We start from the raw sequence: 19,758 nt of genomic DNA on the forward strand, positions 1-19,758 counted from the left end.
TAGATTAAATAAAAACTCTTTAAGATCAGTAACACCCTGAAATTGAGTTACAGTACTGGCTCATAATTAAGCCCCAAACAGTTTGCTGGAGAAAACCTGTTCAATTACAAAGTATAATTATGAATTACTAGAACCATGTTTTGTGGTCTGATGAGACTAAATAAGATAAGAGACTAACAAGATAAACTTGTTTGGCTCAGATGGTGTCTAGTATGTGTGGTGACACCCTGGTACCAAGAAAATTGTGTCTTGCTTACAGTCAGTCGTGGTGGTGGTAGCATCGTGGTCTCAGGCTGTATCAGTGCTGCTGGTTAAAGCATGATGCCACCACGAATGGCATACGTAGACTTCAGTTCGGCCTTTAATACCATCAGTTCTGACCTTCTCTCAGCCAAATTGACCCAGCTTTCCTTGCCCACCACAATCTGTCAGTGGTTTGCCAGCTTCCTGACAATTCAATTAAATTCATTTTTATTTGTATAGCACTTTTAACAATGAACATTGTCTCAAAGCAGCTTTACACAGATAATGTGGTAATTAAAAGTGAATATGTTCTTTATAAGTAAGTTTGTCCCCGATGAGCAAGCCGGTGGCAGCTGTGGCAAGGAAAAACTCCCCGAGATGGCATAAAGAAGAAACCTTGAGAGGAACCAGACTCAAGAGGGAACCCATCCTCATCTGGGTTGCACCAAATGTCCATTAATAGCAGATATACGATGTTGACCGACAGATAGCAGATAGTGAGGCTGGCCAAACTCACATCCAGGTCTCTCACTATTAGCGCCGGTGCTCCCCAGGGTTGTGTTCTCTCCTCACCGATTTTCTCCCTGTACACAAATGATGGCACCTCTAAAATCCCCTCTGTCAAGCTCCTAAAGTTTGCGGACGACACTACAGGCATCAGTCTCATCCAGGATGAAGGGAAGTCTGCTTACAGACAGCAGCTTAAAGAGCTGGCTGTCTGGTGCAACCACAACAACCTGGAGTTCAACACGTTTAAAACAGTGGATATGATCGTGGACTTCAGGAGAAATTCCCAGCATTCTCTCCACTCACTATCATGAACAGCACTGCAACAGTGAAGTCATTCAAGTTTCTGGGTACCACAATCTCTCAGAACCTGAAGTGGGACAATAATATTGACTTCATTGCTGGAAAGGCCCAGCATAGGTTGTACTTCCTACGCCAACTGAGGAAATTCAACCTGCCACACGAGCTGCAGAAACAGTTCTACTCGTCCATCATTGAATCTGTCCTGTGTACATACATATTTGTCCGGTTTGATCGTCAAGTGGCTACAGCGGACAGTCAGGACTGCTGAGAGGATTATAGGTGGCCCACTGCCCAACCTCTAAAATCTACACTCCTCCAGAGTGAGGAAAAGGGCTAAGAAAATCATCTTGGACCCCACACACCCAGTCCACTCTCTCTTCGAACTGTTGCCTTCTGGTCGGTGCTACAGAGCCCTGTCCCCCAGAACAGCCACTCACAAAAACTGTTTTTTCCCTTAGGCTATACTCAGCCTGAACAATTAAAATATTCATAACTACACATTGTCCATCATAACTGACACATTTATACATAGAATCCGAATGGTACATTTGTAAACTGCACATTTGTAAACAACATATCTGTACATTCAGTTAAACAATATTTCTACTTCTGTATATAGTGCATTATTTAATTTTCGGTTTAACTAATATTTTGTTTAGATTGTAAGATTATGCCTGTATTTTCTCCTGCACTGGAAGCTCCTGTCGCCAAATCAAATTCCTTGTGTGTGTAAACATACTTGGTAATAAAGCTATTTCTGATTCTGGTACTAGGGAGCTGCAGTTCATTGAGAGAAACATAGATTTCAACATGTACTGTAACATTCTGAAGCAGAACACGATGTCCTCCCTTCAGAAACTGGGCCATTTGGCAGTTTTCCAACATGAAAACGACCCCAAACACTGCCAAGATGACAACTGCCTTGCTTTAGGTAAAGGCGATGGAGTGGCCAAGTATGTCTCCAGACCTGACCCCTATTTAGCACCTGTGGGGCATCATCAAGGGAAACATGGAGAAGTGCCATCTGTCTAACATCCACATCAGCTCCGTGATGTCATTATGGAGGAGTGGAAGAGGATCCTGCAACAACCTGTACAGCTCTGGTTAATTCCATGCCCAAATGGGCATGTACAATGCTAGATAACAATGGTGCTCACACAAAATATTGACACTTTGGACACAGTTTAACATGTTCACTTAGGGTGTGACAATAATGGCTGTATGCTAAGATATTTTTAAGGAGAGTAAATCTGTACTGCAATATAACCTGCACATTGACCACTCTAAAATATATCCAAGTTTGTCCCTTGAGAAGATATACTAAAATGGTTGCTGAAAAGTGAGGGGTGTACTCACTTTTGTGAGATACCATTTGTGGATATATTAAATTTATTTTCTGTTTACTAATAGAGTTGTTTCATATTTTTATTATCACATCATCACTCTGCTGGCAGCTATCAGACACTGCACTGTATAATGTTGAGCCATTTAGATTTGTTTTTAATGGTTAAAAAATTTACTTTCAATTGCCAAAAAGTTCTCCCTCCGGAAAGGATGCTGTTTCTATATAATAATGAAATTCGGGAGAACTTTTATGAGATTAAGAAAATTCTTTTATATTATCACTATCATTATTTGTATTTTTATTATTATTATTATTAGATTATTAATCATAATAAAAATAAAATTATTTTTATTAACTCACAAGAGACGCCACTGTGGAGACCAGAGCTATAACCGCTTTGAAAATTAGCACCTTTTAACTATATCTAATACTTTATAGAAATCTATAAAAAAACTCCTAAAATATCCTAAAAAAACTAAATGAAACAAATTCATAACACTGTTTATTCATGCATTCACAATATGTACAAGAGGGCACAATGAAAAGAGTATAAATGTTTTTTTCCTTTCAGACTCATTATCTCCAGTCTAGAACAAATGAGACAATCACCAGCTATTGTAATTTGCCCAGTATAAATATGAAATTCCAATAATCTTCATATGTCACTTCTGCATTATGTACATGAAACAAAGACACAACAGCTTTGAGAGTGTGTGATTATTCAAAAGCATTTATCGCCAGGCTGTTTTTATCATATATGTACAGTGACTGAATGTACATCGTAATAGTGTGTATTGTATGTTTTTGGTGTGGTTTCCCTGTAGCCACCATGCTCAATAGCATCTAATACTCAAATACGCACCTGAGCTTCTGTACCTGCAAGTTAATTAGGATGCACTGGAGGGGGAAGTTTTCAGTGAAGGAACTAACAAATTTGGTTTAAAGTCAGCAAAAAGGTATACAAATAATAATAATAATAAAAAAATAAATAATTAAGGTTGCATTTACCTTCATTGTTAAATAAGCCAGATAATTAAGAACTAGTTAAATCCCTCCAGTTCAATCAAAAACATTCTAGATAACAATTCACTGTAATCAGCGGTCATTGTGCCACATTATTATGAGAGGTATTGAGTGCTAGTTGGTATGCTTAACAATCATATATGACATATTCATAAGCTTCCTGAATAAAGCAATTTATGAGAGTTCTGTGTGCTTGTGTAGCCAATACAAGAGTGTACACTATTTACTACACTGAGTAATTAGATTCATCCACTAGTAAGGGGAAAAAAGGGTAGTTGTAGTACACACATGGAAATAGGGAGCATTTGATAAAAACATCTTAAAGCTATGAAATGATTTTTCTTGAGACCACTTGCAAGATTCCATGGAATATTATTATCTGTAGTTAGGATTTTGTTTGCTAGACCATGCTATATGGAAAGTACAGACAGAAAGTATAAGAATTCTCTGAAGTATTTAGAATCTACATGGTCCGGGATAATGATTATGCAGTCAAGCCTGGGTGTGCTGTCATTTCGAAGCATTGCACTTGAGGAGGAAGGCCTCGTCTTTTCATCACTTTAGAAGACCACACTAAGCAAGGAGACTACAGGGATTGTCTATATTATATCTTCACTATACTCACAAAATATAGATTTTCTTTTAAAATGGTACAAAAACCATGCTCACAGACATTTTTAACACCAGAGTATGATTTGTAAGCATATACTGCAAGCTGAAGCATGGTCTGATGGTCTCTAGAGTCTGCAGTGCAAGGCAAGTCCTGGTCTAGAGGCTGCTGTCATGTAAACTATAAGGATGAAACATCAACACAAAGCCTCCTAACACCAGGAAAACTTGCACATGCAGTTCAGCTTAACGCATGGTTGAAGATTGCAGCACTTAGATGAACCTTTCTGTTACAGCCCCCCCCTTTTCCATTGCCTTCTTCTTGTCTTCATCCTGTATTCTCCTCTTGCTCCTCTCTTATGCCCTGCTCCCAGGTTGCACGGTGAGGAGGAAATATTCGGCGAGGAAGAGGCACTGGGTGTGGTGCAGTCCCCTCCTCCTCTCTCTGGGCGGGTTTAGGTGGCACAGTTGGAGTTCCGGCTCGGCGTAATGAGCCATGCAGATGATGGTGATGGTACTGCTCTTGTATGGCACTGAAACCTGCCGGGCGCAGATGGCACAGCCTCTGGGGCTCCACTGGCTCGCTGTCTGCATTGTAGGCTCCATAGTGACCTTGACTGTACTGAGCATGCTTAGGGGCTGAGGAGTAAGGCATGTGTTCAGGAACACTGCCGAAGTGCACATGCGGATAGTGAGAGCTCAGGTGATCATCGGGGCTCCAGTAATGAAGCTGAGCAGTTTCTATGGGATTGTCTTGGCGGTTCATGATCACATTTTCATTACGACTTGGGGTCTCTGCGTGGCTGTGCACACTCTCGCTTAGGGAGGAGACGCCACTGCTGGCACTACCGGAAAGTGTGGAGTTACTTCCACCCAAAACTGACACTGGGCTGGTGGGTGAGCCTGGGATAGGCTGAAGAGGGGACTGAAAACATGTGAAGGAAAAAAATAGATTATTTAATATTAATTAATTTTATTTACACTAGAAATATGCATATCAGCATAAAACAACAAAAAATGATGATATTCAAATTGATTAACATTTGATTAAACAATTTTTAAAAAACACCTCATTTGGTTATTCTTTCTCGATATATATTGCAAAAATTCAATTGACATAAAACAATAATATAACAACATAATAACAAATAAATTTATCAGATAGATTTGATTAAAAAAAACATTTTAAATCACATCAATGTAGAATATAATGACATGATTTGCTTGAAAATTCATTCTTTTCATATCCAATATAATTTTAAATTAAAACTCAAATTTTACATGGCCAAACATGTCCTTTGCCACTTTAACTAACTAAAATCTAAAATATTAAATACTAATATTACTAATACTAATACTAAAATATATTTATATCTCATTATTTCAGCGAATGCAAATTAGTATATGGCTATTTGTGATCATGTTTTATTATTATTATTTATTTGCTTATTTATTTATTTCATATCTTTCGTGAATAAATAAATTGCGGCTCTGTAAAATGACTAGAACCAAATCCCTAGATTTAGTAGATACTGCTTATATAATATGTGAAGGTTGCATTGTGTGTCATTTTACTATAAAATATTAACGTATTGTTTTCTGTAAACATAATGTAGATAAATGCATCCAGTTAATATAATGTTTTCATTGCTATTAGTCAAATTAGCCATTTTAGAAATATATTTGAAACTATTCAATTGTTTCAAAGCAGTTTTACAAAGATAAAAAGGTTATAAAGTTTGAATTTATCATTTTAGTACCTATAAGTTTATCCCTTTGGTTTCAAATAAAATTAGTTTTTTTAGAAAACAAAAAACTTTCATTCTGTAGGTGGTATGAGCAAACATAATCTGTGAAAATGTAATCTATGACTGTTTATGCTTTATCTTGATGTCCAACAGTTTAGTTTGCAACAAAGTACAGTTTGCATAATAACTTTAAAAGGTTTAACATATGCATATGCTTTTTGTATGCCTATTGGCTTTACTGCTTTAGAAGTCCCTAATATTGTTAGCATCACCTTTAACTGTTTTGCATTTTTCTTTTGTGAAATTTGTGATTCTTCCTAATATTCCTGCATAATTATTTGAATTTCAGCCTCCATCCCTCTGACAATTGCAGTCAACAACTCCCACTGTTGTCTTCAACTGAAGACGCTAGAAAAACCAGGCAGATAAAATGAACAAAAAAGTTAAAAGTGATTAAAAGTTAACTCTGCTCACTCGTATGTGGAATGATTCTAATCTCTTCTGTCCATTGTGATTTATTTATATATTTATCTAACTCTTTGTACTGACTTTACAAAAATTATTACACGTAAGGCAATAAAATGAACTGGTTACAAAGAAAAAGCACTTCCACTTTATAGTCCTCCCGAGCTTCTTTTTTTTCCTTCTCTCCCCCAACTGATTAACAAAAAATTGTTAGCTACATATTTACCTTGAGATGTTGTATTTACCCTGTTTTCAAGGTTGCAAATAAATATTAATAGTCTGTACTGAAATTGCTGGCTTATGCTTATCCTTAATTGGTGTCACATGTCATTGAATACAATTTGCACTTTTATTACATTTAGACATTAATACTATTTGAGAATTTGTGATGTCGACAAGGGGAATAAAAGTACCTATTTTTTTCCAATTTCAAGCACTGACAGAGATGAAAAAGACAACAAAAAATAGTTACATGCTTTTAAAGGACAGACATGTGTGTGAGTTAGTTAGCTGGATTTAATCATGAGTACACTACTGCTGTGTACCTTTCTAAGAGACCGTGCAGGCAAAGATGGCAGAACCTCATTCATATGCTGCTGGAATGTGTCAAAGTGCATCAAGAAGTGACCTGCATTGACAAATCATTAACAATCTCAGAGCAGTAAAAAATAAACAAATAAATGCAACCAAAAAACACAACACAATTTTGGCTTGTACATATTTAAAATAAAGCTATTGACAAGTGAGTGGTACTTTCAGTGTGCAATCTCAGTGTGCTATATGTTTAGGAAGACACCTGACTGTTTCCCAAAAAACAGAACTAACTTTCATGCTATTCACTTATATTATATAATATAATTTTATAATGTTATAATGTTATAGGCAGATACTTCACTTATTACATTCGAGATCAAATGGCAAATCCAAGTTCGTGTAATCGTTATGGATAATTAGTTGTTATAATTGTTGATAATTGCGCATTCCAGTGTAGTTTGACAAAGTTATAAATATTGATCAATATTTTAACACACTACTGAAATAGTCAAAGACCCAAACAAACAAAAACGCTTGAGGGCTGGTAAAAGGTTGATGAAAAAATGTGTAAAGTGAAGATTTTGTTCCTAAAAATAAGTCCTTAACAAAAGCAGAATTATAACAGAACAGGAGTATTTCAAGCTCGAAATGACTAGATCCAGAAATATTTTTGAAACTTAAGAAATAGTTTGGCTTATTGCATTCTTGCAATGGAAAATATTAGATTTTACATATTTTCACTAATATAGTCATTTGTTGTAGTATGTTAATGTGTCTCAATAGACAGATGTGTGTGTGTAATTATTACCCTGTGGAAAGGTGCGAGAAGAGCCATGGGGCATTGTAAGTGTACCCGGATTTTGCATGTATGATCCTGCTTCTGCATCCAGTGTCCAGCTGCTGGGAGCTGGGGAAACACCTATAGAGCACACAAGCATGAAACATACAGTGTGAAATATATAAATGTCTCTAAAAAAGCAAAAAGGAGGTGCAACACACACACACACACACACACACACACACACACACACACACACACACACTCACACACACACACACAAACACACACACACACACACACGCACACACACAGAATGTACCTCTATCAGTGAGGCTTGGCTGGGGATCAGGACATGGTTTGCAGGGACTGTGCTGTTGAAGCACAGAACGCTGAAGGCTGTTCATCTACAAATAAAACACAGTTAATACTGTTTTTTTTCCATTATTTTACAAACAGCCCAAATCTAGAAAAAAATCCAACATGACTGATGTGAATATGTCGGCTGTAACCATTGTTTGTGTGTGGCAGCCTGGTGAAATTTTGACATTAGAACTATATAGTAACTAATGTCAGTAACTATATATTGCTGCTGCTCTTGATGTTTAATTTCAGACTCTGAGTCGGGTTTCCTGTTGTTGAACTGTTCACCGGGAATTGTGTTTGTATCGGCGTTTTAAATTTTTTTATAGTTCGTTTTTTCTCACTTTTTTCGCTTTAAAATATCAAAATATCGTTTTGATTTCCTGCATCCTTCACTTTCCGTTGGCTCCGTCTCGACTATTTTTGCTGTCGGAAGAGCGCTTTTTTCCCTGTCTGAGGGTTTGAAAGCAGTGAGTGAAGGATATTCACCAGAACTACAAACACACACTACAGTAATCACATTAAGGTACGTAATTTCTCTATTATGGCGAACATCCAGTTCACTCAGTGTGTGAAGTGTGACATGTTTAGTCAGTCTTTCTCCGTTGTTAGCGATAATTTTATCTGTGAGAAGTGTAAGCTAGTTTGCTCTTTGACGGAGAAGATCTTAGCATTAGAGGAGCGCATCCAGAGTCTAGAGAGAAGTAGTGAGTGTGAGAGCAGTCCAAGTTCTGCAGGGGAAAGTCTGGATGCCCTAGGTGAAGGTAATATTCCCCCGACTCCGGCATTAGAGCCCTCGCAGCGGGGCGAATGGGTGACGACTCGGCGGCATACTGCAAAGCCAAAGCTAACGCTAAGGCTCGCCCACGGAGCACCATTCCTCTCGCTTCGCGTGTCCAACAGGTTTGCTCTCCTCAGTGAAGCACCCGCTGAGAAACCTGAAAGAGCTCTGGTTTTAGGAGACTCCATTCTGAGGCACGTGAAACTAGCTAGACCTTTAGGGGCACCAGCAGCACAGGTTATGTGTATACCGGGAGCCAGGGCGCCGGACATAGCAGGTCAGCTTAGATTCTTAGGAAAGCACAGGTTCTCTAAGATAGTTTTTCACACAGGAGCTAATGATATACGCCTTCGACAGACAGTCAGAGGTTACTAAGAGTAACATTATAGAGGTGTGTAAATTAGCGAAGGCAATGTCCGATGCTGTAGTATGCTCTGGCCCCATCCCAATGCGACGTGGCGATGTAGCCTACAGCAGGTTATGGTCGCTGAACTGCTGGATGTCCGAGTGGTGCTCCAAAAACAATGTGGGCTTCATTAATAATTGGAGCATTTTTGAGGGCAAGGCTGGCCTGTTAGGGCGGGACGGTGTCCATCCCACCCGGGAAGGTGCTGCTCTCATTTCTTGTAGTATAGGTCATAGTCTCAGAACAGCACTAGTTAACAAGTGACTGTCTAGAGCCAAGGCCAGGAGCAGACAGACAGGCTAAACCGACCGCCTGCTAGCTGCACAGAGTCGTCACTCAGGATCCACCATATTGAGACTGTGTCTGTCCCCCGAGCAAAACCAAAATATAGGAACTATCAGAAAGTCTGTTTAAGTAACCTGATTAACATTAAATTAAATAGGACTGAACGCACAGCCAGCACCTCTGATCTAAAAATAGGATTGTTGAATATTAGATCTCTCACGCCAAAAGCGCTTACTATAAACGAAATTATTACCGACCAGGAGTTTAATATAATGTGTTTGACAGAAACGTGGATTAAATCGAATGAATATGTAGCATTAAATGAGGCGAGTCCTCCTGGGTATAGTTACATACACCAACCCCGTCTAAATGGCAGAGGAGGCGGAGTAGCAGCTATTTATAATAATAATCTAAACGTCACACAAAAGACTAAACACAAATGTAAAACATTTGAAGTTCTCTACACCAACATAAAATATTCAGTGTCTGAAAGCAGGTCAAGTCAGTTAATTCCACTAATTATTATTTATAGACCCCAGGGCCCTACTCTGATTTTCTGATAGAATTTGCAGATTTCATTACAAATCTAGCTACTTCTTTAGACAAAGCATTAATTGTTGGAGACTTTAATATTCATTTTGATAATCAGGAAGACTCCTTAAGAGCAGCAGTTGTGTCCATTCTAGATTCAGTCGGAATTAATCAGAATGTTATAGGACCCACTCATAGTGGTGGACACACTCTCGACTTGTTGTTAACATTTGGATTAAAAATAAAAAACTTAGTCATAATTCCACAGTCTGAAGCTATTTCAGACCATTATCTAATCTCGTTTAAAATTTGCCTTAGTCATGCATTTCTACCTCACCACGTTACCGTGTTAAGCGTACTTTCACGTCAGCTACAGCAGCGCGTTTATTAATTATCTTCCGATATTACGATATTAGATAGATCTCCGTCAGACCCGCAGAGTTCGACTGGGCCACTGAACATCTAGAAACAACGTTACGTTACACTCTAGATGATGTAGCTCCCTTAAGACCAAAATGATCAGGGAGAAAAATTAGCACAGTGGTATAATGATCATACGCGCACCTTAAAACAGAACACTCGAAAACTAGAGCGTAAATGGCGTCAAACAAAATTAACAGTATTTCAAATAGCATGGAAGGAGAGCCTCCTAAATTATAGAAAATCTCTTAGTGCTGCCAGATCAGCATATTTCTCCACCCTCATAGAAAATAACAAGCATAATCCTAGATTTTTATTCAGCACGGTAGCAAAATTAACAGGAATAAAAGCACTGCGCTAACATGCACACCATCAATAGGTAGTAATGATTTCATGAACTTTTTTAATAATAAAATTGAAAACATCAGGCAAGAAATCCAGGCGGTTAATATAAATCCAAATTATTTTACAAGTAACCCTGTAGACAGCAGTGTCATTATAGCAGACAATCAATTACAAAGCTTCACTACTATTCATGAGAGTGACTTAATTTCATTAATCTCCTCATCAAAATCATCAACCTGTATTCTCGATCCCTTGCCTACTAGTTTCTTTAAACAGATAGCTCCAGAGGTAATCAAACCTGTTTTAAAAATAATTAACTCTTCCATTAGCACTGGTTATGTACCGAAATCCTTCAAACTGGCAGTTATCCACCCCCTTATTAAGAAACCTGACCTTGACCCATGTCAGTTGTCCAACTACAGACCGATATCAAATCTCCCCTTTATATCCAAAATTTTAGAAAAGGTTGTAGCACAGCAGTTATGCTCACATCTGCTTATGAATAACATTTTGAAATGTATCAGTCAGGATTTCGGCCTCATCATAGCACAGAGACGGCGCTAGTTAAGGTGGTAAATGACCTGTTATTGGCCTCTGATCAGGGTTTTGTCTCCTTACTTGTTTTGCTCGACCTTAGTGCAGCTTTTGACACCATTGATCACACTATACTGCTTGCTAGACTTGAGAATGTTGTAGGAATAAAGGAACAGCTCTCTCTTGGCTCAGGTCTTATTTGACTGATCGCTATCAGTTTGTGGATGTAAATGGTGAGTTCTCCACGCTCTATGAGGTAAAGTTTGGTGTTCCTCAAGGATCTGTCTTAGGCCCACTGCTTTTCTCTTTATATATGCTGCCTCTTGGTGAAATTATTCATAAACATGGGATTCGCTTCCATTGCTATGCTGATGACACACAGCTGTATATTTCAGCAAAGCCAGATGAGAGAGATCAGCTTAACAATGTTGAGAAGTGTGTAAAGGACATTAGACAGTGGATGCTTAATAACTTTCTTCTGCTCAACTCAGATAAGACGGAAGTACTTTTACTAGGACCACATGCAGCTAGAAGTAAACTTTCCGATGACGTAGCATCTCTGGATGGTGTTTCTGTTTCAGCATGTACGGCTGTCAAAGACCTTGGTGTGATTATTGACCCGAGTCTTTCCTTTGAGTCTCACGTGAATAATATCACCAGAATCGCCTTCTTTCACCTTAGAAATATTGCTAAGATTAGAAATATGATGTCGTTACAGGATGCAGAAAAACTGGTTCATGCTTTTGTTACTTCTAGATTAGACTACTGTAACGCTTTACTGTCTGGGTGTGCGAGTAAGTGCATCAATAAGCTTCAGTTAGTCCAGAATGCAGCAGCAAGGGTCCTCACTAGATCTAGGAAATATGACCACATCACCCCTGTTTTAATCAGTCTACACTGGCTCCCAATCAAATCTCGCATTGACTATAAAATATTACTACTGACGATAAAGCACTCAATGGTCTCGCACCGCAGTATCTGAGTGAACTTCTGTACCAGTATGATCCTCCACGCCTACTTAGATCAAAAGGTGCTGGCTATCTGTTGGTTCCTCAAATAATGAAGACTACAGCAGGGGGCAGATCTTTCTCTTATAAAGCCCCACAGTTATGGAACAGCCTTCCAATCAGTGTTCGGGACTCAGACACAGTCTCAGTGTTCAAGTCGAGGTTGAAAACGTATTTATTTAGTCAAGCCTTTTATCAGTAGATTTCTCTTAGGTAAAGGCACAGATCTGGAGGGAACATGGATATAGAGTGTTTGGTGAACTGGTATATTTGTATGCTGTCGTCCCTCACATTCACACGCTCACTCAGGTTTGTTGACGGTGGTGTGGTGGGTCGCCTCTTATCCCAGAGATCCCTCATGTCTGTGTTACCTTCTGGTTCTCCCTTTTAGTTATGCTGCCATAGCGAGTCTTGCCGGAGTCCAAACTGCACAGTGACATTAACTTTCGTACACCAATAGTTACACTTAATAATCCATATCCTTCTCTTCCCGTCACCCTCTCTCTCTCTCTCTCTCTCTCTCTCTCTCTCTCTCTCTCTCTCTCTCTCTTCGGTCGAGTTAAACATGCTCCTGAGGCTCCAGTGACCAGTGTTCCTGCCCCTCTCCCTCCTTGGATCTTCACACTTCTGTGCAGCTCGGACGGTCTCTTAATTCGGAGTAGAACGGGTGCTTTGAGGACGGATTGGACTGTAGTTGGTGTCGGCGGTCTGCTGCACTGACTCGGGAGTGCAGTTTGCTTCTGATCATCATCACTGTACCCCACAACATTGTATATCTGCTTCAAATGGACATTTGGTGCAACCCAGATGAGGATGGGTTCCCTCTTGAGTCTGGTTCCTCTCAAGGTTTCTTCCTTATGCCATCTCGGGGAGTTTTTCCTTGCCACAGTTGCTCATCAGGGACAAACATACTTACAAAGAACATATTTATGTTTAATCACCACATTATCTGTGTAAAGCTGCTTTGAGACAATGTTCATTGTTAAAAGCGCTATACAAATAAAAATGAATTGAATTGAATTGAATATTTCTGATGTATATGAAACCCACTCCCCCAGTCAGGAGCATCATAAACTTTTTAAAATCTCAATTGATAAGGCTTTCATTATGAAATGTGTTTTTTCTACTGCATTTTTCTTCACATACAGTACATTTTAAAAACTATTGAAATGATAAGAAGAAAATGATGAGATTTTTAAATAACAATTTTTATGTCAGTTTATTGCCTAATATATGGTATAAAAAATGAATTCTGGCCTAACATCTGTGTTAGCAAAATGCTGTAGACAGCAAAATCTTTATCAGATAAAAGATTTTCCGGTCTTTAGTACCTGTCCGTTTTCATTGTTGCCATAATAAATAGCGCTAGGTCTCTCTCTGTGAGGAGGAAGCAACATCAGCAGCTCACGGGAATTCTTATTCTTATCAGACAGAGAGGGAGATCCTGAATGAGATAGTGAAAATGTGACAGAAGTCAGGAGAGACAATAAAAAGAAAGAAAGAAAGAAAGAAAGAAAGAAAGAAAGAAAGAAGTTCACATAATATTAGTAGAACATATTTGGAAAATCTTTATTAAGCACCTCTAATTTGTGTACATACAAAATTGTTATTTTACCTCTTGCACTAGAAGGAGCCGAGTTTATCATCTGTGAGGAAGAGGAGCGAATAGAGCTGAGGCTTGAGGATGAGGGGCTCGGCTGGATAAAAGAAATGAACTTTTACACAAATGCTACATCTCTATGTCCATACAATAAAGCTAATCTTCTGAAAAGAGTTCTTCACCTGCATGAGCGGAGAATCTTCTTGTTGGTCCATCAGCCCATCTGTCAAAATCATCAAAGGCCCACCTTCATTGGGGGAGGGGTGTGATGAGGGGAGACGAAGTGAACCCAAGGGACTGAGAGGGTTAAAAATGCAGAAGAGAGAGTGAACAAGAAATGCAGGTAAAAAGACAATTCATATAAAAGTGAAATTTTAAATGGCAGACTTTATAAATAAAATATCTTCATAAATAATCAGTGGGTCCCCTTTATCAAGCAATTGTTTTGATATGAACAAATGATTTGTAGAAGAATTTACCCAAGAAATGTGGTATTGCTCAAAATTTAGTTTTATTTTTAAAAAAGTTGTATCCCACAAAAAATCTTTTCATATTAATGATTACAGAAAGCAACCCAAAATAAATCTAGCACTAAAAACAACTACTCACATGGCGCAAAAGAAAATGTGAAAAAAAAAACCAAAGAAGAATAAGTGTGTCTGTTTTGTAACTGATGTTTTGGACTGGCTGACCGGCAGTACTGGAAGATTTAGTACACCGTGTCCTTAGTAGGCACTCTTTTGCTCTTTAGTCATCATTCAGCCACTTTCAGCTTTAGAAGCACTACATCTTATAGATGTTTGTGCCCGTAACCATAAGGTAAACCAAGGCACACATATGCAACGGAACTGTTTTTGTTCAGTATGATGTTTGTAAACACTTACACATAACTTTGCTAAATGATTGTAAAATTAAGCCCAATATTAAGCAACCATAATAATTCAGTAATGTGCATGTTAACAAAATGAAAGACATAGGCTTCCTCTAATAAATCCCTCACCTGTGTCTATGAATCATTCTGTTGCTTTCTGGACTCGGTGGGAGGATCCTCATACCTGAAGGACAGAATCTGTCAAGTGCAGCAACACCCTGTTTGGAAAAAATGCAAACACATACATTAATCAAATAGGATTTAATTTCTATGCAGAGAACATAGTAAACTAAAAGGCAATAATAATAATAATAATAATAATAATAATAATAATAATAAAAAAACTCACATGAGACAAACCACTCCTCATCACATGGAACTGATCCACCAACTTTTTGTGTAGGGGACGCATTTCTGGATGCACCAGTTTCTCATGTACAGCCAAGCCAACTCCTAGAATATGAACCTTTGAAAATAAAACAAATGTGTAAATGTTACTGAATCTTTTAACAAGAAACAAATGTGATTTATAAGGCTCTAACCTGTTCCTGCATCAATTCCTTCAGCTGGTTGATTCTTTCCATTTCTTCTGGGTGACTACTGATGTAGTCTTTATCAAAAAATGCCTGTATTTGCAAAGAAACAAACAAATAAAACAAAACAACGTTTAAGATTATTTTCATTGATTAGGTGTGAAAATGTAATAAATTTTTTTTTTGCTTTTTTGCTTTTTTTTAATTTTTTTATTCATTGCTTCTCATAATCCAGGGCTAAACAATTAAACAATCAGAACTGAAGATTTTACGTTAAAGTTTTCTGCTATCACAAAGTCAGTCTTTGTGGTTCCTTTGTGTAACAGTCTGTATCTCATTTCAGAGAAGATGTAAACTATTACAAACTATGTAAACTTTAAGAAGTATGAAGTTATTGGAATAAAATACATGCATGCTGTTATAAGATATATCTCTGTAGAATATCTTGTAGATTAAGCATACTAAGAATTGAATTGCAGTATTCAAATTCAGGTCACAAGGTGTTATAACTCATTTGTGGACAGCTAACCATCACACCCAAATGTCAGTACTCCCCAAACGCTTGCTATAAAGTTAAGATCACACTATAGTGAAGAATGTCTGTGTTCTGCAGTACAATTTCAGTGGAACCTTTGGGATGACGATGCACACTGAATATATTGCAGCCCTTATCGAATAACATCAGTGTCTGACCTCAATAATGCTATTGTGGCTGAATGCCGCATAACAAATTCTATTGGAAAGCCTTCCTAAATATTTGGTGGAAAAGGGTGACTGAAACTAGAATGGAAAATGCAAAAAAACACAAATAGATATGATGTTCAGGTGTTTGCAAACTTTTGGTCACATTGCTAAAAAAATACTTAAAAGGCACTTAAAGCCTTTCATTTATAACAGACAAAACCAAAGAGTATGAGAGACACCTCTTGATAACGCGCAATCCCTCCATTCACTGCTGCATCGATCGTGCCATTCAAAGACATGCTGAGCAAATTAACATTGCTGTGGTGATGCCGCTGCTGATACTGGCTGATAAGAGAACGTAGCTCCTGGTTCTTATTCTCCACAACATATATGGCGTTCTCCAGGGGACTAACCTCAACCTGAAATGCACACACACACACACACACACACACACACACACACACACACACACACACACACACACACACATACATATTATTACACAGCTTTTTTTTTTTTTTTTATTGTTAAAAGTTAAAATATTGTGATATTTTGTAATACACTCCTAACAGTAATAATTCCTACACTCACCACCTCTCTTCTCTCCACCTCAAACCACCGTGAAATACCGGGTAAGGGACGACACAAAACCAGAGTGGTTCTTTCTATCCACAAGCTCTGGAATACACATGCAGAACTGTTTATTAGCTCAGGTTATTTTTATAATTAAATAAAAAAAATACAATTACAATAATACATATACATATATATTTACCCTGAACTCATTTTCTCTGTCTTTGGGCCCCTTGTGTAAGGGCCGATCGTAGTAGAAGCGTGACACATTGTTAATCCGATAGAAGCTCTTGATTCGTTCAGGCACCCTGTCCATCATCGGTGCATCAGAGAGCTCTGACACGGGCGTTACAGCATAAATCTGAAGGTCTAAATGTGAAATAAACATTAATACATAATAATAAATGTTTATTAGAAAACTATTAAATATAGACTAATTACTAACATGAAATGTATGCATATTTAGCTTCTATACAAACATACAGTACTCAATGGCACATGACAACCTTTCTAACCAATAAAGAATTATTAGACTGAGTACAGTACATTGCGCATCACTTTGCTGAATACTGTCATCCGGTTGGTTGGGGTGTTGGAGAACGAGAGCTTGTGGGAACTCAGTGAGCATCCTCTGCTGAAAGTCCTCCAAGCGCTCGTAGTCATAGCCTCTACACACAAACTCCTTATTCTAGCAAAACATACATATGTATAGATACCTTTACTCAGTTTGAACATTTATATTTTAAGTATAAATTCATCTTCAAAAATGAACTCACGCGCAAGAAAAAGGGAAACTTGCGTCCATAAAAGCCCATTCTAAAGAATTCAGGTTCCAGCCGTTGCTGCTCGATGATGTTGTCGTAAAAACTGGCCTCCATTTTCTGGAAACAGAAAATGTACACTGAGCAAATATACTTAACAACAGTCACAGCACATACTGTATACTATAAATTTACACACTCACCCGTATCCAGCTCAGGCTGTGGTAGTCATATAACATCTCATACTGAAGGGCGAGTTCTCTGCACAGAGATATTCCATACTCCCAACACTACACACACACACACACACACACACACACACACACACACACACACACACACAAATAAATAAATTATAGCTATGAGAATGAGTAACGAATCGAACATGCCAAATTGAACATGCGGATCATGAATACGGATGATCCTCTGTGGCGACCCCTAATGGAAGAAGCCGAAAGAAAGTTAGGATATTGAGAATATAGTAAATGGGTCTTGAGCTCCTGAACATATCATGGAAAATCAACATTGTTGCTATTAAGTCACTTTCCTAAAAGTCCCAGAGAATGGACATGTGTGTGTGTGTGTGTGTGTGTGTGTGTGTGTGTGTGTGTGTGTATTAAAAATGTGCATTTTCTTAACTGAGGCCAATTGAATTTGTATCACGATGTATAGCCAACATTAGGATACATTAAAGAAACATATGAAGCAGCTACAGATGTACAGTGTGTTCGATTCTATTCAACACAATGTGATTCGATGCAATGCGGTGCAATGAAATAAATTTGATTGCATGCAATTTTATATGGTACATATAGATCATTTTTATTTCTTTGGTTCAGACAGACAGCAAATCATCAATTTGCTTAAGTGCTTTCTGAATTTTAATGACATTATTTTCCATTTTATGTCTCCATGTCTAGCTCTGCCATGTTAATCTATATTCCATGTTACTCTCAGGACATTACTCAGTCTCTGTAGTGTTGTGATACTTGTTGTGATAATTGTGATACATATTCACGTGGCTGCAGTGATGCTGAGAAACAGTTTAGCGTGGAAAAATCAATCTACATATAAAATATTGGTCACAAAAATGATTGGTCACTTTATAAATAATAAATGTATAAAGCATCTACTAATAATTATATATAGATAAATAGTTTTCCCGACACAAATATGTTAAAAATTATGCATCACCATACAAATGCCACTTGCCACATCGTTAACTTTTATGCCGATTCACAGATGCGAATTTATGAATCCTACCATCCCTAAGTGTGTGTGTGTGTGTGTGTGTGTGTGTGTGTGTGTGTGTGTGTGTGTGTGTAAAACATGCCTTGCCCTTGTTGAAGTAGTGCAGTATCTTCCTACTGAGGGCCTCTTTGCGCTGCCACTGACTCTGAGCAGGATACTGCAGAAGGTCCCGGAGGGGCTGCTCACACCACTGCAGCAGCTCCCAATACAACAGCAACGTGAAAGCAGCCTCTGTGGATCACACGTGAGCAAGCACATATGACCATATATGCAAACATATGATGTTTACACCATCTCTGAAAGTTCCTAAATTTTTTTCTCCCCATACCTGTGTAGTTGTGCACCTGCAGATGGAGTTCACAGAGTTTGTGAATATAGCGGATATACATGTCTTCTTTGGTTATCTCACACTTGAAGAAAATATTCAGGAGACAGAAAAATTTGAGCATTTTAGCAGCTGACTCAGGATAAGAGTAAATTAATAATCCTTTAATTTATTAACACGTACACTGTACAATTGAAAGCAGTTTGCTGTATTCAAAGAACTCTTTGTGTCTAATGGTTCACTTAAGGCTCACTATATGTTTAGAGTTCATTATAATCACTATTACAAAGACAGCATCTACATTTAGGATAACTATCCATTCATCACCACACTATTCTATATTTATCAACTTATTGGGCTTGTTTTTTTAAATAGTTTTTAAAGGATGTTGTAAGCACTTTTGAAAACATAGATAGTCACTCACATCTGACACATAATTGTACTACAATGAGAATTCTAATACATAAATATAAACTATAACAAAACTATAACACCTTAGTAAATAAGCCTTAGTACAATAAGTGTTTATGAATTGTTGCAAAACATGTTTACCATGATATTGGCTCCTAACTTTTTACTTTCTGGTTCTTCTCCTCTTACACTGTCCCTAGAGGCAAAATTAGACAATCCTTCTTAAACAGTTATAGTTCATTACTTGCAAACACAACACACATGTAATACTGTGCACAAATCACAGCAGATTGCTTAAAGACTTCATAATAAGCACAGCTTCTCCTAATATAATAAATGCGGCCAAAAAATGCTTACCAAAGTTAATCATTGATCTTGGTGAAATTTAATATTTTAGTGAATCATATAATTGAATATCTCGCTGTATTATTGCGCTGTTCAGTTAACACATACAGATTCCAGTGGGCAGTGCAGCCTGTGTGAAATTGACCTTCAAAGCTTCTGACGCAACATTGATAGAAA

The 19,758-nt window shown here is 37.9% G+C and overlaps 1 protein-coding gene across 1 annotated transcript in view; it reads right to left on the reverse strand.

The window, feature by feature from the left end:
- Positions 1-2,883: 2,883 nt before the first annotated feature.
- The window catches only part of LOC124399392 (dedicator of cytokinesis protein 3-like), an 81,372-nt gene continuing 64,497 nt past the window's right edge, over positions 2,884-19,758 (reverse strand). The window contains exons 36-54 of the mRNA XM_046870249.1: positions 19,378-19,432; positions 18,829-18,910; positions 18,583-18,731; positions 17,453-17,539; positions 17,265-17,369; positions 17,035-17,176; positions 16,691-16,857; positions 16,507-16,593; positions 16,155-16,334; positions 15,241-15,324; positions 15,048-15,164; positions 14,828-14,916; positions 14,010-14,124; positions 13,843-13,924; positions 13,559-13,671; positions 7,878-7,962; positions 7,586-7,696; positions 6,789-6,871; positions 2,884-4,955 (exon numbers count right to left, since the gene is read on the reverse strand). Coding sequence (XP_046726205.1) covers positions 4,359-4,955; positions 6,789-6,871; positions 7,586-7,696; positions 7,878-7,962; positions 13,559-13,671; positions 13,843-13,924; positions 14,010-14,124; positions 14,828-14,916; positions 15,048-15,164; positions 15,241-15,324; positions 16,155-16,334; positions 16,507-16,593; positions 16,691-16,857; positions 17,035-17,176; positions 17,265-17,369; positions 17,453-17,539; positions 18,583-18,731; positions 18,829-18,910; positions 19,378-19,432 — 2,530 coding nt within the window. The 3' untranslated portion in view covers positions 2,884-4,358. The remainder of the gene's footprint in view (positions 4,956-6,788; positions 6,872-7,585; positions 7,697-7,877; positions 7,963-13,558; positions 13,672-13,842; positions 13,925-14,009; positions 14,125-14,827; positions 14,917-15,047; positions 15,165-15,240; positions 15,325-16,154; positions 16,335-16,506; positions 16,594-16,690; positions 16,858-17,034; positions 17,177-17,264; positions 17,370-17,452; positions 17,540-18,582; positions 18,732-18,828; positions 18,911-19,377; positions 19,433-19,758) is intronic.

Source organism: Silurus meridionalis, chromosome 17 (assembly GCF_014805685.1).
Source record: "Silurus meridionalis isolate SWU-2019-XX chromosome 17, ASM1480568v1, whole genome shotgun sequence".
Taxonomy (NCBI): domain Eukaryota; kingdom Metazoa; phylum Chordata; class Actinopteri; order Siluriformes; family Siluridae; genus Silurus; species Silurus meridionalis.